The sequence below is a fragment of the Carlito syrichta genome, unplaced genomic scaffold (assembly GCF_000164805.1).
Source record: "Carlito syrichta isolate Samal-C Ts95f unplaced genomic scaffold, Tarsius_syrichta-2.0.1 Scaffold305827, whole genome shotgun sequence".
Lineage (NCBI taxonomy): Eukaryota > Metazoa > Chordata > Mammalia > Primates > Tarsiidae > Carlito > Carlito syrichta.
In genome coordinates this window covers 616,451-644,360 of record NW_007249923.1, presented here as the reverse complement: position 1 = coordinate 644,360, position 27,910 = coordinate 616,451, and the positions used below count along the sequence as shown (strand labels likewise).

Sequence of the window (27,910 nt, the reverse complement as noted above, 5' to 3'; positions counted from 1 at the left end):
TTACAGGACTGGATTTAAGTGCCTACTTGGCCTTTCACTATCTGTATGAACTTGGGCAAGTTACTTCACGTATAAAATGATAGGTAATAATAGTCTCTACTGCCTAGATTTGTTGTGAAGATTAAATACATTTTTTTCACAAAGTATTTTGCACAATCTTTGTCATGAAGTAACTAACCAATGCATAGTAGCCATTATTATTGTTGTCTGGATCCTTGTTGGTGTTACTTTTTATCCATTAAAAGTTTTCCTGGCCAGGTTCCGTGGCTCAGCCTGTAATCCCAGCACTTTGGGAGGATGAGTCGAGAGGATTGCCTGAGGCCATGGGTTTGAGACCCACCCAGGTAACCTTGGTGCGACCTCATCTCTAAAATAAATCAAAAATTGGCCAGGCATGGTAGCATACCTATAGTTCTAGCTACTAGGAAGGCTGAGGCGGAAGGATCGCCGGAGCCCAGCAGATGGAGGTTGTGGTGGCTGGCCGGGAGTGTGCCACTGCCTTCCAGCCTGGGTGACAGAGTGAGACTCCAACTCAAAAAAAAAAAGAAATACTTACATCTAATAAAGGGCTCATATATTAGCATATATAAGGAACTCCAACAAATCACTTAAAAAAAAACCCAGCAGAATTAAGTAGGCTAAAGATATAAAAAGGTAATTCACAGAAAAGATATCCAAATGGCCAAAAAGTATATCAAGGTATTGAGATTTATCAGTCTTCAGGCAAAATCAAATTGAAACCATGATGTGATACAACTACACACCTGTAAGAATGAAAGGCCAAAGTTAAAAAAACAAAAACAAAATCAAAAGTCGACAAGGACATAGTAGTCATCAGAAACCTAATATATTGATGCTGGAAACATATATTGATAAAACTACTTTGAAAAACTGTAGTAGTCAAGCCGGGCTCGGTGGCTCAGCCTGTAATCCCACGCCTTGGGAGGCTGAAGTGAGTGAATTGCGTGAGCCTGCAGGTTGGAGACCCGCCTGGGCAACTTGGTGAGACCGCATCTCTACAATAAATCAAAAAAATTAGCCAGGTGTGGTAGCACGCACCTGTAGTTCCAGCTACTTGGATGGCTGAAGCAAAAGGATGGCTGGAGCCCAGCAGATCAAGGCTGCAGTGGCCGGGAGCGGCCACTGCACTCCAGTCTGGGCGTCAGAGTGAGGCTCCAACTCAAAAAAAAAAAGAAAAACTGTGGTAGTAAAAACTAAACTGTGGTAGTATATGCTAAAGCTGAATACAACTATACCTGATGACCCACTAATTCCACTTGTAGGTATATGCCCAACAGAAATGTGAGTAAGAACACATGAATAAGAAAATTCGCAGCAGCACTCTTCACAGTAGCCAGAAATTGGAAACTATACAAACGTCTATCAACAGTAGAATGAATAAATAATAGTATATTCATAAAGAATTTTACACAGCAATGGGAACAGATGAGTAATTCTTTACACACAAAAATAAGAGTAAATTTAAAAACATAATGCTGAGGGAAGTAAGACACATAAGAGTACATACTGTATAATTTATATAAAGTTCAAAGCAGGCAAATTAATCAATGCTGGTAGAAGTTAAAGCAGTAATTGCCCTGCTGTTGGGTACTGACGGGTGCAAGAGGAGCTTCTGGAGAGCTAGTAATGTTTGCTTCCTTATCTGAATTCTAGTTATACAGGCTGTTCAGTTTGTGAGCATTCACCATGTCTATACTTATGATTTGTGTACCTTTCTGTATATATGTTATACTTCCATAAAAAGTTCAAAAGAAACTTCTGGCTACACAATCCAAAAGTAGGACTGAGGTTACTACTGGGATACTAGAAAGGGTCAAGAGACTCGGTCTTAATGAGGTCAAATAACAAGTTTAATGGAAGTAAGGAAATAAGGGGAAAAAGTTTAGATTAGAGAATGAAATTTCAAAATTAAAAACCTCACAGGTAGCTTCAAAGGATGACAAAACCTACTAACATTATTTCATGCCCTAAATTCTGAGATCTAGGATGTCTCTGTAATCTCTAAATTTCCTTTTTTAAGAAAATATCTGAGATGTCCATTTCTTCAGGAAGAAATGAACTCTTCAGAGTGATATTAATGAACTATAGAATATGTGCATCTACATACCCTGGAACAAGGGCTTTATTTACACTTTCTATTTCTGTCCTTTCTTCTTAAATCTTTTTTATTTTTACTTTTTTGTATTGGACTCTCACTTTGTTGCCCAGCCTGGAGTGCTACAGCTACCACAGCCTCACTCTCCTAGGCTCAGGCAATCCTTCCACCTCAGCCTTTTAAGTAGCTGGGACTACACGTACTCCTGGCTATCTTTTTTTTCTTATTGTAGAGATGAGGTCTTGCCATGTTGCCCAAGCTGGTCTCAAACTCCTGGGCTCAGGCAGTCCTCTCACCATGTCCTCCCAAAGTACTAGGATTACAGACATGAGCCACCATGCCCAATCTTAAACCATTTTATACTCCCCACATCCCACTTATAGTCTTCATGACAGTGCACAACTTACATTATTTCCTTCACTTACTACCTGCTTAGCTCCCTGGAGGTATAAAGGCTAGCCAATTTCCAGCCTCATTTCTCTCTCAAGCACAGAGACAGTCATATAGCATTTTATAACCCTAACATCTAAAACACCAGGACCCAAATACACTAGGCACCCAAATTACTATTGAGAATGATAACAGTATTATCTTCTCAATAAACCACTAATGACTGTACTCACTGTTACTTGTAGATAAGAAGGATAGTTGTGCTAGGATAATTTTCCTTTATGTACTACAGATCATTCATATGAGCACTATTTTCTTTGCCAATACTATATAAAGATGTACAAGCAGGGCTTTATAAACAGTCCTCTAAGATTATTTTTATCTTACATTTAGCAAAATAATTAAAATGATTAAGACCATTTTTACAAAACTGACCAAGTTTAATCTCCTCATCTCTGAGTGAAATATTTCCTCTATATACTTCCTCTATACTAGAAATAAAGGACATTTCACTGTACGGGATATACTTTCAAGACCAAAGCCACTTTGTCAAAACTAAAAATGCTCAAGTCAACATAGAACATACAGTACATTTCTGAAGAAACACATTCAAAGTTACAGCAACATCAAACTGACATAAAAAATAGAAATCAAAGCCATACAAGAAAAATAAAAGATACAATACATAGAGAAAATAGTTTGCATCCTATAAAGTGTTGCCTATAACCCTAAAAGCATAGGTAAAGAAGGAATAAAGACAGAGGTCCAACTCACTCAGAGTTTTGGTATCATGGGCCTTTCTGTTGGGGAACCTTTGCATTCTTATCTTTTGGAAAATATAACTATGGATCTGAAATAGATTTATACATTAAAAAGTCCTTCTCAAATTAGAAGCTAAAACCTCCATGGGCAGTCATAAGCAAGATTTTAAAAGATCAGGAAGACTGAGTTGAAGAGTTGTCAGCAGATGCAGGGACATAAAAATGAGCACACTTCACCAACCATGCACTCCCACAAAGTTTCTTTATAAAGACTTTGGTCTCTCAATTCAGAAAAGAATAACACTACTTCAAAATGCTGAAAAACTTTTTCATAGAGTGGTATTCATAAGATGAAGTAGAAAAGTTTGGTTTTCTTCATGTAGAAGAATGATGACGCTCATTGTAAGGTTGCAAATGCTCTTCAGTATCAGAGGACGAGCTACTTGAATATCATTGGTAGTAATAATTAATCATTAACAACACACAAAAAATACACATCTAAAAAGTAACATTAAGTTTAGTGTTTCAATTCACTTAATAATATTTTTTAAAGACTGGGCATGGTGGCTCACGCCTGTAATCCCAGCACTTTGGGAGGCCAAGGCAGGAGGACTGCATAAGCCCAGTTTGAGACCAGCCTAGGCAACATAGCAAAATCTTGTCTCTACAAAAAAAGTAAAAAAAATTAGTCAGGTGTAGTGGCACGTGCCTATAGTCCGCTACTTGGGAGACTGAAGCAGAAGGATCACTTGAGCACAGGAGTTAGAGGCTGCAGTGACACCGCATTTCAGCCCAGGAGACAGAGTGAGATATATTTTTTAAGTCTACCAAGTATTAGGCATTGTGCTGAGCACAGATACCCTAAAGATGAACAAGACATAATTTCTGCCCTGGAGAAGCTCACAATCAAGATCCGAGCTCAGGCAGGGTCCAGTGGCTCAGCCTGTAATCCCAGCACTTTGGCAGGCCGAGGCAAGTGGACTGCCTGAGCCCGCGGGTTCGAGCCCCGCCCAGGCAACTTGGTGAGACCTCATCTATACAATAAATAAAAAATTAGCTGGGCGTGGTAGGACACGCCTGTAATTCCAGCAACTTGAAAGGCTGAGGCGGGAGGATAGCTTGAGCCCAGCATGTTGAGGCTGCGGTGGCCGGGAACATGTTACTGCACTCCAGTCTGGGCGACAGAGTGAGAACCTAACTCAAAAAAAAAAAAAAAATCCGAGCTCTCCAAAAGAACTTTCTGTAATGATGGAAACACTCTTTTTATTTTTTCCCCTGATCCCGATGGAAACACTCTTTATCCATGCTGTCTACTATATCTGCCACTAGCCACTTGTGGCTATTAAGCACCTGAAATGTGTTGTATGCCACTGAGGAATTGGTTTTTTATTTCACTATAATTAATTTAAATTTTAAATCAACACACAACTAGTGGCTACCATACTGGATAGTGCACATCTAGATATATACACAATAACTAATCCAAAAGTATTAAAATCAATGCCACAAAATGATAGTGATCATTAATATGTACTTACCTCATTTAGTATGCTTTCCAGTGTTGGAGGAGTATCAACCTGAGGAATATCAAACTCCTTGTCATCAATCTAAATAAAGAAAAAAAAATTAATCCTCACATGATGCTGTTCCCTTTTAATTGTTAGGCTGTCTTAATTGATTAGAGCTATCATCAGTTAATAGACAAACTTATCATCAAACTGACTATACAGTCAGCTCAAAATGGTACTAAGGGTTAGGTCAAAAGACTACAGAATGATTTCCTTTCCTATTCACACATTCAGTGACTATCAGGAACATATATACACTGACTGTACCATCCTGACACCCCTTTCCAGAAAACTTCTGTTGACTTTTACATCTCCTTTTCTTTCTTTTTTTTTTTTTGAGTCGGAGTCTCACTCTGTCGCCCAGGCCGGAGTGCAGTGGCCGCTCCCGGCCACCGCAGCCTCGACTTGCTGGGCTCCGGCGATCCTTCCACCTCAGGCCTTCCAAGTAGCTGGAACTACAGGCGCGTGCTACCACACCCGGCTAATTTTTGATTTATTGTAGAGATGAAGTCTGGCCAAGTTGCCCAGGCGGGTCACAAACATCTACTTTTCTGAACATAACAAAACAACATATCTCAATCCCTAATTTTCTAAGCTTAGACATAAGTCATAAGCAATAAGCAAAAATCTGACATCAGATTCCTTAGTTATTTCATAAATTACAGTGAGAGATGATTAGGTCAAGAAACTTATTAAATATTCTCATAGCTAAAGAAATCTACTAATATAATGTTAAATAATTACTGGGGGGGCATTACTGTATGAGGCAGGAATTCTAAACCTACCACTAGCTCTGTGACCTTGAGAAGTCATTTAACAGAGCTGCACACCAGTGTCTTCATCTATGCTATGGATTATCAGTGTTGTGGAAAGCCATGAAGCTCAAATGACAATATGAATCAAAGCATTTCACAAACTAGACAAAGAAAGATATTATCTCATAGAACTGTACACAGACTCCTATAAATCGCTGCAAAAATGATAGGGTTTTTGAGACACAGAGCACATTCTAACCAACATCAGTTGAACATCATCACTTAAAAAAGTTGAAATTTTTACCAGATCATTTTTGAACTCCAGTTCCTTGTCCAGATCTATATAAGAAAATTTTGAAAGTGAAGCTTCTAAATTGAAAGACTTATTCAGTTCTTCTTCAGTAGTCTTGGCACAAAGGCTCTGTTCCACATTTTCATGGACTGGTTCATTTTCCATATTTACTTTTAATAACAGTATTCAGTCAGAGCAAGTGTGTGTGTGTTTGTTCGTTTGGCCTTAGATCACCAGGACCTGAATGATAATCTCTTTAAAAAAAAAAAAAAAAAAAGAAGAGGTATCATTTAGATTTACTCCTTGTCAGCCAGATATTCCAAAGATTTACCTGGTCAGAACTTCATCCAATCCTCTGATTACAGGTAAACAGAAATAAATACTGGGGTACAGGGTATGATATAAGGGGAGGGTTCCTATGAGAGTATAAAGGAGGAACACCTAACTCAGATTCAAGGACTTTGGGAAGTGGTCCATTACCCAAAGGCATGAAACTGATAATAGTGATACTTAGTAGGCTAAGCCACTAACCTGGTACCAACCAGATTTATTTACCTAACAGCATAAGTGCAAATCAGTTCCAAAAGCTGCAATTAATCCCTTCCTTATATTCCCAAACCCCAGGGTAGCACTCTAGCTGCCCTGGAAATAAGCATAAAGACAAGTTTTGTTGTTGGCATCCACACAGGGCCAGAGACATATCAAGGAGCTTTGTATAGACATCAAGGATGGATACCTGGACACTTAATACAACATTAGCAAACCTATGGGTTCACATGTATTAGAGGAGAAAACAATGACCCCAGGATAAAATAATTCCACAGTCTGCCAGAGGTTTCTAGAAAGAAAGCTAGTCAGATCCTTTTGTAGTTCATAAGTGTGGTTTATGATTGGTTGTTCATGCTCATGTGTGAGATGTGTCTCCCTCAAACTTTATTACAAGATTAGCACATTACTGATGTCTGACATGAAACCAAAAAAAAAGAAAGAAAGCTAGTCACAAAGAAACATGAACCTTTTCAGGAAAAAAGAATACTAAAGAAAACCAGAAATGTATACAATTTTTTGTTATTACACAGCTCTAAATGAAAAACAGATAATTTGGCTTACTTGCAAAATTGTCATTCTTAGAAAACTAAATATATATATTCAAAAAATGATTAAGTTTAATAATTAAATCTGCTTTTAAATGTTTTTAGATTGTGTTTCAATTAGGCAACAAGTGAATACAATTTTAAAAGTTCAATTAGCTTTGACTAGTTAGAATAAAACAAAAATAAGAAAACAGAAACACCTTAATAATAATGATAATAAAAATAAAGGTCATTTTGTTTCCTAAACTAGGTGTTTTTCACAGTACCAAACAACTAGCAACTCTCACTGGGAAGCTTTTCAAACTGTATACTGCCCTTAATGGGATAAACACCACCATGACCAACAACCCTTGCCTGGTAGTAAACTTCTCTTAGTGAAGTGGAGAGGAAAAAAAGAAAAAGTCTGGCAATTACTGAGCCATAAAAATAATAATTATTATTATTAATGTTATTACTGTTATTATTTTTAGAGACGGGCTGGGGGGAGGGTCTCACTATACTGCCCAGGCTGGACTTGAATCCTAGACTCAAGCAATCCTCCAGTCACAACCTCCCAAGTAGATGAAACTTCAGACATGCACACCATTCCCATCTTGAAATAACTAATTTTTTAAAAGTCAACTGCAATTAGTTGTTTTTAAATAACATGTCCAAAACTTACTGACAATTTTATCTGATGAGACATTTTTTTTAGTATCTATACTTATTTTCACTTCCTTCAATGTTTCATTTTTTATCATATTGAAAGAAAGGAATAGTTACTTTGTGTAAAACATGTAGACTCATGAAAACTGACTTTTCAGAAGCTGAAACCAACTTTTCTAGCTAATACATTATTGGTATATTACCAAATACGGACGAATTTCTTTCACATGCTACAGAAAATAGACTTTGAGGCTCTGTCCTACAAAATACATGCTAGAACATATAACTGAGAGTGAGTACTCTTTAGCAATATTTGAAAGTATCTTTCCAACATCAGGTACTAAATATACTGCTCCTTTTATAATTACCCAAAAGTAGTAGCAATATTAACATTTACATGCCTCTCTTCAAAGATTGAATTGGCTCATGACAAATTACTTTTTAATAAAGTCTTGCTTTTAATAAGACTTTATTAAAAATTACTTTTTAATAAACTACCACTAAGTAAAAAATGATTACAATTACTCAAGAAATATTTGCAAATGTGCAATTCTCATTCAGTAGTTCCTAAGGGCAGCTACTAACTTTTATTTATATACATTTTTCAAAAATAGTGAAAAAGAACACATCAGCAAAAAACAAAGAAAAACTTTTATTTAAACAATTTAATAAACTAAAATGTTTAATTGTGTCTTTCCAAATAACTCAGAAAAGAAAACAATTTGTTTCCAGCTCTTATTTCATCTCTGGAATCATTGAGAGATTCCAAAATCATACAATTCAGCATCTGTGAACACCAATATCACACTGAAGAAGTATCATGTGATGAAGAATTATCTGAAGAAAAAGCATCATCCTGCCAAGCTACCCGACTCCAATTCTGACCTTCATTTCACTGAGCTCCTTTACCAACATGATGTGATGGCAAAGCAGAAAGAACACAAGCCAGAGTCTATTAACATCAGGATTGAATCTGGACTTTATGTTTCTGTGACCTTGGTCAACTTGTCAGACCTCTGCTGAACCCCTCTTTTTCCACATCTGTAAAGTGAAATATTGTGGACATTTGCAGTGCTTGCTTAGAACTGTGCCTCTTGTTTGAAGGGCCCCGTCAAACCATGTGCTTCTTGTGGCAGATGCTAATCAAAACCCCTAGTAAAAGAGATTATGTGATAAAGCCAGACTCCTTCACCAGGATCATCAAAATGGAACTATTTTGATCCATTGATCCAAAATGGAGCCATTTCCACTATTCTCCAAAAGTTGAATAAGGCTGAGCAGCCCCCATACTTCCCCACCCTGCTCTCTTCTGCAGAAAAGAAGTCACTCATTTAACACCTATCAACTAAACTCCTACTCTGCATCTGTCACTGGAGACCCACCTCTACTGATAGAATTTACATTCTAGGCACAGATTCTCTAGCAAGAATGAAATCAATCTAAAAAAAGGTAGAGAAGAGGAGGAAAGAGTCCTGATATTTTCTAAGCACTAGAGTCTAGTTTTCTGTGAAGTTAGCTCAGCCCATGGTCTTCTGAGTTTGGCTACATAAGCCAACATATTCTGCCCCCCATTCGTGTAGCACTTAAAGTTGAGAGTCCCGAGTCTTAGGAATGCGACTACCTATTATGCAAGGCTATTGTGAGGAACAGATAACATAATGACTATAAAGCATTTGGAATTATGCCTGGACATACAATTTTCAAGTAATATCAGCTATTATATTTAAAATTTCCTCAAGATTTTCAAGTTTTTCTCAAGTTAAAGACTCTAAAACAAAATACAGTATTTTTGTAAATGCCTAGTTAGTGCTAAACATATCAGGAGAATGTCTTTTGTTATCACAGCAGCTCTTCATGAGCTGAATGGTAGAGTTTTGTCTAAGACAGCATCCCCTGCCCCCCACCAGTATCAGAGACACTTAATAAAAACTTTAATTATCATAATGAGAAGCATCATATACTCATAACATAATTCATTCTAAAATCATGTTTTGGGAGTGTCTTTTTGAAAACATCAACATTAGTCCACACTTCATCAGTGAAGCCAACTATGTCCCCTTCCTTAGTTCTCCTTGTCATTTACCAGCAGTTAGTCCATTCTCCACGTTAGTCAGCAAATTTTTCCAACCCAAACAGACATTCCTTAAGTGGAAGTGGACCATCATAAAGTTCTTCATCCTTGTCTTCACACAGAGTAGGCTGAGGAGAAAGAGGAGAAGTTGGTCTTGATATCTCAGGGTGGTCATAATGCTCAGATTTTTTTTTTAAAGGGAAAGTTCACTAGAGCAGCTTCTATGAATTTTTCAGAAAGTAATTGAGCAGTGAATCTACCTGTGGTAGGCAGAATAATGGTGCCCAACAATGCTAGTCCTAATCCCCAGAACCTGTAGATATGTTACTTTATATAGCAAAAGGGAATTTGCAGGTGTTGTTAAACTAGGACCATGATATGGAAGAGTATTCTGAATTATCTGGGTAGATCCAATGTAATCATAAAGGTCCTTAAAAGTAGGATACCGAGGCAGAAGAAAGTATCAGAGAGTCAGAGAAAAGGATGTGAAACAGAAGTAGAGTCAGACATGACTGGTTGCAGGCTTTGAAGATGGAGAAAGGGTGCCAGAAGCCAAGGAATGTAGAAAGTCTCTAGACGCTGCAAAAGACAAGGAAATAGATTCTCTCCTAGAGCCTTCAGAAGGATTGAAGTCCTGTCTTCACATCTTGATTTTAGTACAACTGGTGTCAGGTTAGTGAACTATAGAACTTTAACAAAATAAATCTGTGTTGCTTCAAGCCACTAAGTTTGGGATAATTTGTCATGGCAACAATAGGCAGCAATAGGCAATGAATATACTGTTGACCCTTGAACAATGTGAGTTTGAACTTTGAGGGTCCACTTACAGTATCTCAGCTACCCTCAGATATCAAGACCAATCTCTCCTCTTCCTCCTCAGCCAACTCAATGTGAAGACAAGGATGAAGAACTTTATGATGATTCACTTCCACTTAAGGAATAGTAAACATATTTTCTTTTCTTTATGATTTTCTTAATAATATCTTCTTTGTTCTCACTTACTTTATCATAAGAATACTACATATAACACACAAAATATGTATTAAGCAAACATTTATGCTATTGGTAAAGCAGTAGTGACCACCAGAAAGCTATTAGTAAAGTTTTGGGGGAGTCAAAAGTTATACTTGAATTTTCAACTGCCCAAGGGGTTGGCACCCTAACCTTGTATTGTTCAAGGGCCAATTGTACTAACAAATTTCAATTAATTTGTTTCTGGCCACATTCCCAACATTTGAAATAGTAACCACTCTAGTCAGTTGATGTTGCCCACATATTTATTAAGCAAGCTGTCATTCCAATAAATATAATAATGATGAAATATGTAATATGATGCTTAATATTACATACTTGATACAGACACTGCTTCAGATATCACGTAAATGCTATCCTGGTACAAAGGCTAACAATGAACTATTCATAAACTCCTCTTGAGATCCAATTCTACAACTAGATCTTCACCCAATCGTCATGTGAGCTAGTGTTTTTATAGTTCTTAAAGGAATGCCATCCCAGACAGTACTTGCAGATAACAAAACTGATTACATAAACTATGCCTTAGTCTCTCCTAGAATGAAATCAGATTAACCTGACAGGAAATGTAAGTCATGAAATCATGATTACCCAGTATGCTGTCCTCTTCTGAGTGCTGATAAACCAACAGTTTAATAGTTCAGATATAAGATTATCTGACATATTGATAATTCTCAAAGCTAATTCCTCTTCATTAATATGGTTGTTTCCAACCAATTAATAATATAGACAAGGACCATTAAAAAAAAATGTACCAATATACACAGTAATGACATCATTACTGTGTAAGAACTCTAGAATGCATGACCAATATAAAGCCAAGTTAATGTGGAACTCTTTCACCACTTTTTAAAAAAAATTTTTATTATTTTTTTAAGAGATGGGGCCTTGCTATATTGCCCAGTATAGCTGCAAACTCCTGGCCTCATGCAATCCTCCCACCTCGGCCTCCTGAGTAGCTGAGACCACAGGCTTATGCCACCATGCCTGGCTTTTCACCAGCTTTTCACTTTGGCAAACATTTATTCCCAATTGTTATCAAGCTCCAGGGTTCTATTAAGTTATCTGACATTCTTTTCCTCATAAAAGTGTCCTATTATATATTTTTTTACACTACAACAAAATCAAATCAAATTTTCAAAATTAATTTACTATATTGTGATGGAAAGACATCACAGAATCATGATATGGAAACAATGTTACATGCCAACTTTATTTCTGGCCTTCCCAATCCAAATATGTATTTTCTATTGCTTTGTTTCATTTTGTCTTGTGATTTCTTTTGTGAAGGAAAAAAAATACAATTGAGGGTTAACATCCATCAGTGTCTATCACCTTTCTCTGGCAAACTCATTTTTAACAGTTCCCCACCTACAGGATAAAATTCCAAATTCTAAACCTATGGTTCCAGACATCACATGAGCTGGTGCTTCTTCCTACTTCCTCTACAATTTAACTTATAGTTTGCACTATTAGTCCTTCAAAAATAGCTTCCACTTTCCCTCCATGTCTGCTCAAGCTGGTTCACCTTCCCTTTCCTTTTTCTCAACATATATCTAAGTTCCTTTTTTCCTTCCTTCCTTCTGCGCAATATCCAAATCGGATCTGCCTATGACTTCCTTCCCTAACCATCCGCTAAATCCAGAACTCATGTCTTATTTAAAACAGTCAAGTCTTGGGATACAAAACCAATCACTTCTATATAATAGAATTCTATATAATTCTATATAATAGAATTGGTTTTGTATCCCAAGACTTGACTGTTCAACAATGTTCAAGCTGAGAACCAAGTCAAGAACACAATACTACTTACAATAGCCATTCACACAAGAAAATACCTCGGAATATATCTAACAGAGAAGGCAAAAGATCTCTACAATGAGAACTATAAAACACTGCTAAAAGAAATCAAAGACAACACAAACAAATGAAAAACATTTCATGCTCATGGGTTGTAAGACTCAATATAGTTAAAACGTCCACATTGCCCAAAGCAATCTACAGATTCAACACAATCCTTATCAAACTACCAATGTCATTTTTCATAGATCTAGAAAAAATAATACTTAAATTCATACAGAAGCAAAAGGTGCCTGAATAGCCAAAGCAATCTTTTTTTTATTTTTATTTTTTTGAGTTGGAGTCTCACTCCATCACCCAGCCTGGAGGGCAGTGTCTCGCTCATGGTCACTCCAGTGTTGACCTGCTGGACTCCAGCAATCCTTCCGCCTCAGCCTTCCAAGTAGCCGGAACTACAGGCGTGTGCTATCATGCCTGGGTTATTTATTTATTTATTTATTTATTTATTTATTGTAGAGATGAGGTCTCATCATCTTGCCCACGCTGGCCTCAAACCCGCAGGCTCAGGCAATCCTCTAGCTTCAGCCTCCCAAAGTGCTGGGATTACAGGCTTGAGCCACCAAGCACGGCAGTCAGAGCAATCTTAAACAAAAAGAACAAAACCTAAAGCATCACATTACCAGACATAAAATATTACTATAAGGCTACAATAAGCAAAACAGCATGGTACTGGTACAAAAATAGACACAGAACAATGAAACAGAAGAGAGAACACAGAAACAAAGTCACTGACTTACAACCAACTGATCTTTGACAAAGCTGACAAAAATAAACATTGGAAAAAGGACACCCTATTCAATAAATGTTGCTAGGAAAACTGGCTAGGCATTTACAGAAGAATGATGTTGGACCCCTTCCTCACACTATATATCAAAATTAACTCAAGATGGATTAAAGACTTAAATGTAAGGTGTAAAACTATAAAAATCCTAGAAGAAAACCTAGGAAACACTCTCCTGGACACTGGATTAGGCAATAAATTTATGACCAAGTTCTCAAAAATAAATGCAGCAAAAACAAAATCTGACAGTTTTTTTTTTAAGGTTAGATAAACAAAAGAGCTCCTGCACAGCAAAAGAAACCATCAACAGGAAAAACAATCTACAGAATGGGAATAAATATTTGCAAACTATGCATCTCACAAAGTACTAATATCGAGAATCTATAAGGAAGTTAAACAAATTGACAGGAAAAAAGCAAGCCCATTAAAAAGTAGGCAAAGGGCCAGGCTCAGTGGCTCAAACCTGTAATCCCAGCACTTTGGGAGGCCAAGGTGAGAGGACTGCCTGAGTCCACGGGTTCAAGACCAGCCCAGGCAACTTGGCGAGAACTCATCTCTACAATAAAATCTAAAAATTAGCTGGGTGTGGTAGTGCGCGCCTGTAGTTCTGGTTACTTGGAAGGCTGAGGCAGAAGGATCATCGGAGCCTAGCAGGTCGACACTGGGGTGGTTGTGAGCATGCCACTGCATTCCAGCTTGGGTGACAGAGTGAAATTCCAACTCAAAAAAAAAAAGAAAAAGTAGGCCAGGCTCAGTGGCTCAGCCTGTAATCCCATGCCTTTGGGAGGCTGAGGCGAGTGGATTGCCTGAGCCCGCGGGTTCGAGACCTGCCTGGGAAACTTGGCAAGACCTCATCTCTACAATAAATCAAAATGAACCAGGTGTGGCAGCACGCGCCTGTAGTTCCAGCTGCTTGGAAGGCTGAGGCGGAAGGATCGCCAGAACCCAGCAGGTCGAGGCTGCGGTGGCCGAGAGCGGCCACTGCACTCCAGTCTGGGTGACAGAGTGAGACTCCAACTCAAAGAAAAAGAAAGAAAAAGTAGGCAAAGATCACAAAGCTTGTGTAGCTAATCCTGACTTGTATCTCACATATCTATAATAAAATAAAATATTTTTTAAAAAGTGGGCAAAGGATATGGACACTTCCCAAAGATGACATATAAGTGGCCAATAAACATTTCTAAAAAGCTCAACATCACTACTCGTCAGAGAAATGTAAATTAAAACCACAATGAGATATCATCTCACACCAGTTAGAATGGTTATTATTAAAAAGTCAAAAAACAACAGATGTTGGCAAGGTTGCAGAGAAAAGGGAACGCCTCACACACTGTTCATGGGAACATAAACCAGTGTGGCCCCTGCAGAAGCAGTTTGAAAATTTACCAGAGAACTAAAAATAGATTTACTATTTGGCCTAGCAATCTCACTACTGAGTATATACCCAAAGGAGCATAAATCGTTCTACCAAAAAGACATCTGCACTTCTATGCTTACTGCAGCACTATTCACAATAGCAAAGACATGAAACCAACCTAGAGACCCATCAACAGTGGACTGGACAAAGAAAACATAGTGCACATACAACATGGAATACTACTCAGCTATAAAAAAACAAATGCATGTCCTTTGCAGCAATGTGTATGCAGCTGGATGGAGGCCATTATTCTAAATGATTTAACATGAAACAGAAAACTGAATACCACACGTTCTCACTAACAAGTGGGTGCTAAACACTGGGTTCATATAGGCATAAGGACAAGAACAACAGACACTGGCAACTCCTAAAGTAGAGAGGAAGAGGGATATGGGAGAAGGGGTTGAAAACCTACCTAGTGGATACCATGCGTACCATATAGGAGAAAGGTTCAGTTGAAGCCCAAATGTCACCAACATGCAATATATCCATGTAACAAACCTGCACATGTCTCCTTGAATCTAAATTTTTAAAACACCAAACATAAAAAAAAATCAAGTGCAGTGGCTCATGCTTGTAATCCCAGCACTTTGGGAGGCTGCGATGGAAGGATTACTTGAGGCCAAAATAAAAAATTACAAAATATACAAAAGTAAAAAAGTAGCTAGGTAGGGAGACACACGCCTGTAGTCCCAGCTACTTGGGAGGCTGAGGCAGGAGAATCACTTGAGCCCAGGAGTTCAAGGCTTCAGTAAGCCAAGACTGCACCACTGCACTCCTGCCTGGGCAACAAAGTAAGACCCTGTCGCTAAAATTCAATTCAATTCAATTAAAACCCGATAACACTTAAAAAAAAAAGTGGCTCGGCACTTTCTTCATTTTGAAGCATTAGTTAACTTACCATATTACTCTCTTTTCTCCCCAGCTACACAATACATGCTTCTTTGTATACTCCTTATCACTGGGCTCACTGATTCACATAGCTATACAGACATTCAATAAATATTCATTGATTAACACAAAAATTGGGAGACAGGAATAACACCTGTGTTCCAAATGAAATATATCAGCTTTATTACCTGTAATTGTTAAGCTTCAGAGGATACTGACTCACAGCATGTAGAAATCTGTGCCATAATAAGCAAGTTATAATTGAGTCCTACTTTTTTTTTTTTTTTTTTTGAGTTGGAGTCTTACTCTGTCACCCAGACTGGAGTGCAGTGGCCACTCCCAGCCACCGCAGCCTCGACCTGCTGGGCTCCGGCGATCCTTCCGCCTCAGCCTTCCGAGTAGCCGAAATTACAGGCATGCACTACCATGCCTGGCTGATTTTTTGATGTATTGTATAGATGAGGTCTCGCTGCCCAGGTGGGTCTCGAACCCGCGGGCTCAGGTAATCCACTCACCTCAGCCTCCCAAAGGCATGGGATTACAGGCTGAGCCACCGAGCCTGGCTTGAGTCCTACTTTTATGTAATCAGGCCTGTCAACCACAGCAAATCATATCCACTAGGTATCAACTAAAACTTTGATTCTTCCAAAGAGCCTTTTTTTGCCCTGCTTGACAAGATTAGGTTCCCTGTTAATATGCACCCATAACATTGTTCTCCTCTTTTATTACACTTATCATGTTGTAATTATTTCTTCATTGTCTAAACCACCATTCCTTGCCCCTAACTGGAATGTAGGTTCCATGGGAGCAAAGACCAGATCTGCCTTGCTCACCATTGTATTCCCAGTGCCTAATTACACAGTAGCTAATCAGTCGATCAATCCATCATCCACCTCTTCCTCCCTTCCTAGGTAAGCAGCCAAGCAAGACTGCATCACTGGCCTTCAGAGCCAGACCAGCAGTCCTGGTCATTCAATGTAAGCTATGGCAGTCAAGCTATTCCAAAAAGCCTCCCACCTGTGCAAGTTCCAGTCTCTCCATCTAGAAGAGATTTTTTTTAAATCCCTAAGACTAATTATTTTAATGAACATTAAACTCATGTATAACATGACACAAACTCCACAATCTCAGATGTTTTGTTCGTTTACATTACATACAGGCCAATATAAAAACAGTGGAAATGTACCATATGTCCTTTCAATTTACAAGAACTCATCTATTATCTTCAGCAAAGGGAAAGAGGGAAAAAAAGAAATTATTCTCACCAAACTAGACTCTGCATACCATTCCACTCAATAACTATATACTTCACAGTATCATTTCCTACATGCCTCATACTTTTACACAAGCAATTCACTTCACCTGTGCTCAAAATAACAAAAAACATCCTGTTCCAACATGGAGCCAAAACTGGCTCTAATGAGCTTCCTGAGAGATTACTTGTCAGCCTCTGATATGATTCCTTCCTGGGGTACTGGGAGGATGTGCAATTTTCAAGGTATTTTTCAAGGGTAGTTTGGAAGTACTCAACTTTCACCTTATCTATGACCTTCAGAAACAGACCATGTTAGATGCAACACTACTACATACTGAGATGGGCTGGTTACTGGACCCTGGAGTTTCTTTCCAAGAGTAGGCACATTTAGGTAAGTACAACCCACAGTGCTTGGAGTTGACACAATGAAAAAGCCCAAACCTCTCTGTTTCTCTTTCTGTTCCCTTGGTGAATATCAAAATAAGAAGAGCAATCATTTAAAACTTATGAAATACAGAAAGACAAATGTTAAAAAGCAAAGTAGGCCAGGCTCAGTGGCTCAGCCTGTAATCCCAGCACTTCAGGAGGCCGAGGTGAGTGGATCGCCTGAGTCCACGGGTTTGAGATCCACCTGGGCAACTTGAGGAGACCTCATCTCTACAATAAATCAAAATGAGCCGGGCATGGTAGCGCACCCTGGTAGTTCCAGCTACTTGGAAGGCTGAGGTGGAAGGATCGCCAGAGCCCAGCAGGTCGAGGCTGCGGTGGCCGGGAGCGGCCATTGCACTCCAGTCTGGATGACAGAGTGAGACTCAAACTCAAAAAACAAACAAATAAACAAAACAAAAAAAAAAAAACAAAGAAAAATCATCACTTCTTCCCAGCTTTTATTAAGTCCCTACTATTATGAGAATCTCTCTTCAAAGATCCGCCTCAACCCCAAAGAACTCCTCCTAAAAAACACATGAGCCTTGTGTAGGCTGAAACCTATTCCTTTCTCTTCTTCATGTAACTAATATCAGCATATGCTTGCCAGTTAAATGTGCAAAATATAGGTCTCCACTCCATTATAGGCTGAGTAGATGATGGCCTTCTTTATTAATTCCCAATTAATTAAATTGTCATCTCCCGCCTGGGCAACTTGGTGAGACCTCATCTCTACAATAAATCAAAAAATTAGCCGGGTGTGGTAGCGTGCACCTGTAATTCCAGCTATTTGGAAGGCTGAGGCAGAAGGCTCGCTGGAGCCCAGCAGGTCGAGGCTGCGGTGGCCAGGAGCGGCCACTGCACTCCAGTCTGGGCGACAGAGTGAGACTCCAACTCAAAAAAAAAAAAAAAAAATTGTCATCTCAATTTCTCTTACATGTCAAGGAGGATATAGAGTCACAAGATATTTATTCTTTTTTTTGCTTGTTTGTTTTGGAAAGAACAAGAGGGAACTGGAAGCTTATTGATGAACTGCAGAGGAAAACAAAGGCTAAAACAGTCTCACATCTTCCCCATCTTTCCTCTGGGGAACGCGCTCCTCCTCCACTCCAACCATGTGATTTTGATGGTGCTGCCAATCTGCCTAGCTGGAAGAGTAGGCACATTCTTGTGTCCAATCTGGCCAATCAAGGTTCTTCCCTGGAATTGTCAGCACTAGAGGTAGGAGTTTTCTCTTTACTCTAGGGTGCTTAATCTTTGATGATATAAGACAGAAGTTGTCTTCAGTCATATCGTTCATGCTTTTATATACAATCATGTGCCACATAACAATATTGCAGGTCAATGACAGACTACATATATGATGGTGGTCCCATAAGATTACACATAATGGAGCTGAAAAATTCCTCTAGCTCAGTGACTTCATAGCTGTCACAACAAAATGCATTACTCACATGTCTGTGGTGATGCTGGTGTAAACAAATCTACTACACTGCCAGTCATATAAAAGTATAGCACATACAATTATGTACAGTACATCATACTTGATAATAACAAACAACTGTTACTAGTTTATGTATTTAATACCCTATATTTTTATTGTTATTTTAGAGCGTATTTCACCTGCTTCTTTAAAAAAAAGCTAACTGTAAAACAGCCTCAGGCAGATTCTCCAGGAGGTATTCCAGAAGGCATTGTTATCATAAGAGATGACATCTCCATATGTGTTCTTGCCCTTAAAGGCTTTCCAGTGGGATAAGATGTGGAGGAGGTAGCTGGGCTCAGTGGCTCAGCCTGTAATCCTGCACCTTAGGAAGCTGAGGTGAGTGAATTGCTTGAGCCTGTGGGCTCGAGACCCGCCTGGGCAACTTGATGAGACCTCATCTCTACAATAAATCAAAAATTAGCCGGCTGTGGTAACACGCGCCTGTAGTTCCAGCTACTTGGAAGGCTGAGGCAGAAGGATTGCCGGAGCCCAGCAGGTTGAATGCAGCCACTGCACTCCAGTCTGGGCGACAGAGTGAGACTCCAACTCAAAAAAAAAAAAAAATGTGGAGGGGGAATACAGTGATACTGATGATCCTAACCTAGCCTAATGTGTACATTTGATCTTATTTTTAACAAAATAGTTTTAAAAGTTAAAAAAAATTTTAAATAGAAAAAAGCTAATAATATAAAGAAAGAAAACATTTGTGTACAGCTGTACAATGTGTTTTGCTTTAAGCCAAATGTTATTATATAAAGTCAAAAAGTTGTAAAAAAAATTAAAACGTTACAGTAAGCCAAGGCTAGTTTATTATTGAAGAAAGAAAGTGTTTTATAAATTGAGTGTTGCCTAAGTGTACAGTGTTTATAAAGTCTACAGCAGTGCACAGTATCATCCTAGGCCCTCACATTCACTCACCACTCACATAGGGACTCACTCAGAGCAACTTCAGTCCTGCAAACTCTTCATGGTAAGTGCCCTACAGAGATGTGCCATTTTTAATCTTTTAAATTGTATTTTTACTATGCTTTTTCTATGTGTTTAGCTACATAAATACCATTGTGTTACAACTGCCTACAGTATTTACTACATTACTACATTAACGTGATGTACAAGTTTGTAGTCTAGGAGTAATCGTCTTTTATCATATAGCCTAGGTAGACTATACCATCTAGGTTTGTGAAAGTACATTTCATGCTGCTTACAAAATGACAAAAATTGCCTAAGAATTTCTCAGAGCATATCCCCCAAGCAACACACGACGGCTGTACAATGTCCTAGTAATAGGACAGAAAGAGGCTTGTAGAAACAGAGAGAGGGAACCAAGGGGCTAGAGGCTCTTTGGAGAGAGGAAGAGATACACAAGAGCATCACTGGAGTCCCTGGATTTAGTAATACCCCAGTCCTTCCCAGGTTTTTGAGCCAACAAATCCCTTTTTGCTTAAGCTGTTTGAATTGAGTTTCTGTCACTTGCAACAGGAATATCCCTGACTTTTAAAAGTGTTATTATTACCAGAGTAAGCCTAAGAAATTAATAACAGCAAAAAATCCAACGCAAAGGTGTAGTTCTTGGCTAAAACACAGAACTCACTTTAATAATGTTATACAGAATGAAGATAATTCAAAAATTAATTCAAGATTCAGTTGGAAATAGAATAATTTGATCTAACAAATACATACAGATGACACCTGAAGCTGTGAGTCAAGAGAAGATACTTTCTAAATGCTATGAAGACTAGTTATAGATCAAATGTTAAATATGCTTTATTAAATTCAAAAGGCCTTACTTTTCACTCACATACATAACTGACATTTGGTGTCACAATGGTTGAAATGTCTGTGGAATAGTGGGATGCATTCAAGGATCCCCAAGATGTTCCAATATTCTGAAAGACAGAAGATATCTACTTGCTGATAAAAGCCCAGATACAAATGAAATAAAGAAAAATCAACAAATTATTCTGTTAGAGCTCTGGAAGGAATTCTCCCACAACTATGTCTCTTTGACTGTATGAAGCCCAGTAGTTCAGTCAAATTTGTTTTCCATTTGTCTCTACTGTGAATTTCATGAAGCAGGCCAGCTATTGCCAAAGAATTCAATACCTACTCTAATGCTTAAATTTAACCATAAGCAAACCCATGCCTTCCACAAACATGAAGATTCCCCATCCCCGTTTATATTAAATATACCACAAACACACGTGTACACACAGACATACACAATTAACATGTAATTATCTCCCAAGCACAGACATCTGGACTAAGGTTAACACCACAAGCTAATATCCATGCTTGTTATGCTTGGGTTCTTAGTGTTTTTAGTGAGGGGAGAGGAGGAGATGGTAGAGAATGGGTGGTGCAGAGGACACAAGCCTTACTGTCCATTTTAATAATAATCTAGGGGGGGCTGCCTAGTTAAAAAAAAGGCTCCTCAGCTGTTCCTGATAATCCAAGCCATGGAACCTTCCACTGGCCCCAGCCCATCCCACCCTACCCTCCTTTGAAACACACCCATTTTGTACACCCAAACACTGTGGACAGCTGTTTCCCTCCTTCCCCAAGTGCCACGCTTGGAGAACTACCCAGGGCACAGGAGTAGCCTCGAACTTTAGAGACCCACCTTTCACCCTGCCGCTCTCACTCTGGGGCACACACACCCTGCAGGCGGAGACAAACTGAAACCAACCTCACAGGATGCCCCAGACTCGGGCACACTCATATCAGTCCTCCCGGAGGATGGGGAAGTCTACACCTGTCACCCAGCACCGACAGGAGGGCTACATATCTGTTCCGCCCCGGGGGCGGGGGGTCCCCGCCTCCTAGTCTTACAATCTAGGGAGCCGACACGCGCGTCTCTCAGCCTCACATACATTCGGAACCAACATGTGGAAACTGCCTGACGCAGCTCGAGGTTAAACGCAGGACACGCCCCTCCACTCCACAGACAACCTCGTCGGGCCGGTGGCCCCGGTCCCGTCAGTCCGTCAGAGGCTGCTCTGTCAGCTCCCCGGGGACACGCCGCCGTCGCGCGGGGCAGGGGCCGAGGCTCGGGGACCCGGCGCGCGCTCTCCTCCTACCTCGAGTACGGCCCCTCAGCCTTGTCTCTTCCCCACTGACCGGCTCTCGGGAGATTGTTACCTGAGCTTACAGCCATTCTGGCCCAGGACCCCTCGGCCCACGTGACCCCGCCCCCTGCTCTAGCCTCACGCATGCGCAATACCTACCACTAGTGCCACGCTTCCGCTTTCCTCCCCTCACGGCGCTCCCTTCTGGGCGGTCCGCGCCTCTACTCCATACCCTGATTTAAAGGGCCGGAGACACACTGTCTCACTTCTCCCAATGTCGGGGTGATTAACGTTTTGAGGACCAGGAAAGTGGAAACGTCGGAGGAGGAGCGCAGACTAATAAATAGCAGTCCTTGAGGTGAGAGGAGGTAGTCTCCTCCAGTCTTACGTCAGTGCATTAATCTGGTCTTTAAGAAAGTGAACCTACTTACAGCCAGCCCAGAAAGTGCAGTTGATTCTTTGGTTTTTGGAGTTTCCAACCAGTAAAATATTAATATATATATACATTTATATAAATATATATATATTTTTTTAACTTAAAAAAAAAGACGGTGTGGTAGCTCACGCCTATAATCCCAGCACTTTGGGAGGCCAAGGTGACAGAATTGCCTGAGTCCACGGGTTCGAGACCAGTCTGGGCAACTTGGCGAGCCCTCATCTGTACAATAAATCAAAAAATTAGCCGGACATGGTGGTGCACGCTTGTAGTTCCAGCTACTTGGAAGGCTGAGGCAGAAGGATCGCCTGAGCCCAGCAGACTGAGGATGTAGTGGCCATGAGCGTGCCACTACCCTCCAGCCTGGGCAACAAAGTGAGATCCTGACTCAAAAAAAAGAAAAAGACAAACACAGAATTGCCAGATTTCTTTTTTTTATTTTCTCAAGTAGGGACAATAAGTGCACACATACTAAAAACTATTAACTTATTAACTATTAATTTATTGTCAAAATTGCTCCCCCAAAATACATCTTAACACCAAAAATAGAGAAGGGACAAACTCTCAAATAGAGGAGACATCTTTAAAACGAATAAAAACGTATGTTTATTACTCTTATTGCTTCTGAAGAAAGATGGAATCTTTCACAACAGACAGGTTTTTAGAGTCATCACTGTAGCTAATATTGGCACCAAGACACATCTTATGCTTGCTGGGGCCTATGATCAAGAAAATAGAAGGAGGACAAATGTCAGAAGATGCTCTTGGAAAGAGATACAGAGAACATTCAGTTTGATGGACACTTATTGAGCATCAATCAGGTTCACTACATTTATGGGCCTTCAGAGGACCCAGAGGTTGGTAAGACACAGCCCTACTCTCCAGATACCCTTTGTCTAAGAACTCAGTGTACAGACATAAAAATAAAACAAGGTAGACTGTCTTGAGTGATATAAAGAAAGACATTGAACTACCATTTTAGGATCACAAATGAGGGAAAAGGTTAAAATACTTCGGGAAAGAGGTGTACTTTATGAGGGCCTCGAAGGATTTCAGTAGGCATAGAGCAGGGAGAATGCCCAGCTGAGGAAACAGTGGGATCAAAGGCAGTACAGAGCAAGTTTAAGGGCTAGTTACTGGCCTGATGTGGCTGTAATTTGGGCAGTGACTTTCAAACTTCTTTAACCATCACCCACAGTAAGAAATGCATTTCAGTCACGACCTAGTATGTATTTTCATATATAAACTCAGTATGTGTATGTATATATTTTATGTATGTGTGTATCATAAGATAGTAATTTTCCTTTGTGTGTGCAACACAACTTGGTATTTTCTTTTTTTTCTTTTTTTAATTCCGGTTACTAAATTGATTTCGGTACTCAGTAATGCAGAACAACCCATAGTTTGAGGACACTGGTGTAAAATGTGTTAGAGTTATAATGGGATATGAAGGTGGAAAGGCTGGCACCAGATCCAGGAGGACATTAAATGCTGAGCTGGGGTGTCTGTGCTTCTGGTAAAAGTCTACAGAGGATCTTGAGCAGAGGAGTGGCATGATTATAACTGTGCTTTAGAAGTCTGGACAGCTACCTTTGGTTCTGAATATCACATTTTTCAAGGAAAACTATTAAACAAAAGACCATCTAGAGAAGGGTAAGCAGGCTGATGAAAGCAGAAAGCCAATGTGACAGAGAACTGTTGAAAGTATTGGGCAGAAAAGAAATTGGCAGAATTCTAGGGAGCGAGCTTATAGAAGTGAGAGGTGGAAAGGTTGCTAGCAGATCTTTTTGAAATATCTCTATGACACTAATAGACCTACTCTGGGCACCTGAGACCTGTGTATAGATATTGTAGGGAAGCCGATTTCAACTCATAATGAGTATTTTAGGATGGTCCAAACTGCTTTTAAGACCTCTTCAAAGCAGCAGCTCTTGTTTGTACTTCTGTTCACAGTGGGAAATACTGTCAAATGCGATCTTTTCCAGGGCTGTTTGTATTAATTAAAAAATAAAAATGTCATGTGCTTATGGCAGAAAACTCAGAAAATTCCAGAAATGTATTTAAAAGGCAGAAATCACCTACATTCCAGAAAAAGACTCTCATGGTTTTGGCTTTTTTTCACTGAGTTTTTTTTTTTCTTTGCATATTTACATTTTTAATATAATAGAACTACATAGAATATTTAGTTATACATTCGTTTTTATAGGATATATCATTAACAGTCTACATCCTGCTTTGTTCCTCATTGTTTTGTCTTGAGCACTATCCACAGTCATTAAAATTGTTCACAAGTAGTATTTGTAATTGCTACATAATTATTAATCATATAGTTTATTTTATTTCATTATTTCACTATTTTTAAACATTTAGAGGGGTTTCTATTTTTCGCTGTTAACAAGAACATTGCCATGAATATTCTTATACAGAAATCTTTCACACATTTAAAATTATTTCCTTAGGTTAGAAACCTGTAAATGAAATTACTAATTTAAAGGCTTTAAATTCTCTTAAGTCTGTGGAGACCTATGGTCAAATTGCTTTCCAGAAAGATCAGGCCACTTTTCATTCTCACCAGAAGTACTCAAGGGTGTCCATCACACATACCCACCCACATTTATTTTATCTTTTAAAAAAGATTTGCCAATTTGATAGATGAAATGGCCTTTCATTTTAATGTGTTTTGTATTGCTAGTGGAGTGAAATAGCTTTATAAATTTATCAACCCTTTATAGTTATTCAGGGAATGCAATTTCACTGCCTATGTTTGGATTTGTGATTGGCAAATAGTACTAAGTAAATTGTTTCAGACTTATGAGGGGAAAAAAAAAAAACCCAGAAGGATTTTAAAAATAAATGATGTGGTCACACCAAGTTGTAACTGAATTATAATGTGGTGTGTACTGTACTAACAAATGTTAGAGTGAAAATTGAGTCATCACATGGTATGTGGTTAAATAGGTCTGTACTATTACAATCAGTACAATATTCATGTTGCAGGGACAGTTTGGTTTCAGCAAAATATCATTTCTTATATTAAATCAATAGCGTACCTTTCCTTAGTTTTGTGTTTGCATATATACATATACATATATACGTATGCAACATTATACAAAATAATATAAGCCAACTCTAGAGATCTGAGAATCTTTTCCCCTAACAAGGGATCTGAACAATATCCAAGTTTGAGAAACATTGATATAGGAAGTGTCTTAAAGTTTCATTTGCAATGGTCTAAACAAAGGCATTGGGATTTTTTTTTTTTCCAAGGTAAAAGTTATGTCAGCTTACATATTGGATTTTTTCCATACAGAATAGTGTTATGATTTTCATCCCTTGGGAAAGAGTACCAAAAGCTATGCTATGTTTAGGGTTCAGAGTGTGTTTTGACTTAAAATGTACCATTCATCAAAGTTAACTTTGTATAGGTCAGTAAGACCTAGACAGAAGAATGTTTAGATTTTTTAAACTTGTCACTTTAAGTAAGGCAAAGCAGATGAACAGATAGTGATTAAGAGGGAGCTTTTGTGAATTGGTTTTAGGAGAAACTAAGCTAAGGAGAAAAAAACACTTGTGTGCTCTAGGAGCCTTGGAGCGTGGGAATCCTCAAGGACTGGCTGACCCTGATGCACAGAAGCTGGAGGGGAGTGCCACCTGAGGGTGCTGTCCTGACACCCACTGTTCTCCCGCTAGTTATCCCCAAAACAGGAAGGACGAACATTATGATCCAGACATCACCATTAACCTTGCATCTAGAAAAAGTCACATTGTTCCTGATGGGGAAAATGTTTGTACCTGGAAATGGGTAGAGAACAGGAGATGGATGGTCATGCCATTTCTTTCTTTACTCAGAATCACAAAATAATATGGCCTCTTTTCCTTTTTCAAAAAGGAATCTGGTTGGAGCACAAATAACTTTTAAGGCAGTGAAACTGCTCTGTATGATACTATAAAGGTGAATACATGTCTTAACTTTGCCCAAACCCACAAAATGTACAACACCAAGAGTGAACCCTAAGGTCAATTTCAGATTTGGGTGATAAGGCTGTAATGATGTGTCTGTGTAAGTTCATCAATTGTAACAGATGTACTACCCTAGTGGGAGAGGACATGCAAGTGTGGGGGTGAGCAGTGTATGAGAAAGCTCCATATCTTCCTCTCAACTTTTCTGTAAACCTAAAACTGCTCTAATGAATGAAGTCTATTAAAATAAACAAAAACAAGCCGGGCTTGGTGGCTCAGCCTGTAATCCCGTGCCTTTGGGAGGCTGAGGTGAGTGGATTGCCTGAGCCCAGGGGTTCGAGACCCACCTGGGCAACTTGGTGAGACCTCTCTCTCTACAATAAATCAAAAATTAGCTGAGCGTGGTAGCGCGCGCCTGTAGTTCCAGCTACTTGGAAGGCTGAGGTGGAAGGATCACCGGAGCCCAGCAGGTCGAGGCTGCGGTGGCCGGGAGCGGCCACTGCACTCCAGTCTGGGTGACACAGTGAGACTCCAACTCAAATAAATAAATAAACAAACAAAAACAAAAAAAGCGTTGTACAAGGTTTTTAATTGAGTCATGGAGTTTTCATCCAAGTAAGCTAGAGAGAAGTAAAATTGATTATCTGTCAGTTACTCAAGCTAGTCCAAGTGTCATTCTCATGTTCCCTCTGCTTGGAATGTTCTTCCCCCAAGATAACCACTTGGCTCACTTCTTCGAGGCTTTGCTCAAATGTCACTGCATTAGTCAGGCCAATAAATACAAGAAAGATGGGGGAGGCGTGCTGTCCTCCATCCAGTTCTCAGGAATCCAGTTTCTTTCCATCTGGTGATACTCTCATCTGAACACACAGCCTCCAAGTTCTTGAGGCAGAATAGAGGGACAGAGAAAGCCGACTGGCTCTGAATTGCCTTGGCCTGGAAGTGACATGTGCCCCTTCTGTTTACAATTCATGGGCCAGCACCAGCCAACTGGCCCTGCTTTATCACAAGGGAAGCCAGGAACTATAGAGTAGCATACAGAATTCTAGAGAGCACTGACAACCTTTCCATCCCCCTAGCGCTCTCTCACTATACTTTAATGCTTTGTTTTTCTCTAGTACTTACCATCATCCAAAATGCCATACCTTATTTACCTATTAAGCTTCTGTCTTCCCCAGTAGTACATCAGCACCATGAAAGCAGAGACTTTTTTCTATTTCATTTATGGTTGTACCCCCAGAATCTAGAATAATAACTGACACATAGTAGGAGCCCCATAAATTCTTATTAAATAACAGAACAAATTTTGCAGTGTCAACCTATATTTGTGTGTGAAGGAGGTGTCACCTGAGAATACATCCCAAAGTGGGGATCAAGGAATAAAGAACCCCTCCTGCAGCATACACAAACATTTATTGAGTGTCTGCTATGTGCTTGGCACCATGCTTGGTGTCAGGAACACAAAAATGAATGAGAAATAGTCCCTGACCTCCTAGCCAGGAAGATAAGCCTAAAAAATGCAGCCAGGCTCGGTGGCTCAGCCTGTAATCCCGCGCCTTTGGGAGGCTGAGGTAAGTGAATTGCCTGAGCCCGCAGGTTCGAGACCAGA

At 39.4% G+C, this 27,910-nt stretch overlaps 1 protein-coding gene across 1 annotated transcript in view; it reads right to left on the bottom strand.

Annotated features, from left to right (window-relative positions):
- Positions 1 to 22,068, bottom strand: part of VPS8 (VPS8, CORVET complex subunit) — a gene marked incomplete at its 3' end in the record, with an annotated part of 188,224 nt that extends 166,156 nt beyond the window's left edge. The window contains exons 1-3 of the mRNA XM_021714853.1: positions 21,979 to 22,068; positions 5,895 to 6,136; positions 4,806 to 4,874 (exon numbers count right to left, since the gene is read on the bottom strand). Of these exons, the coding sequence (XP_021570528.1) occupies positions 4,806 to 4,874; positions 5,895 to 6,047 (222 nt within the window). The remainder of the gene's footprint in view (positions 1 to 4,805; positions 4,875 to 5,894; positions 6,137 to 21,978) is intronic.
- Between the last annotated feature and the right edge of the window lie 5,842 nt (positions 22,069 to 27,910).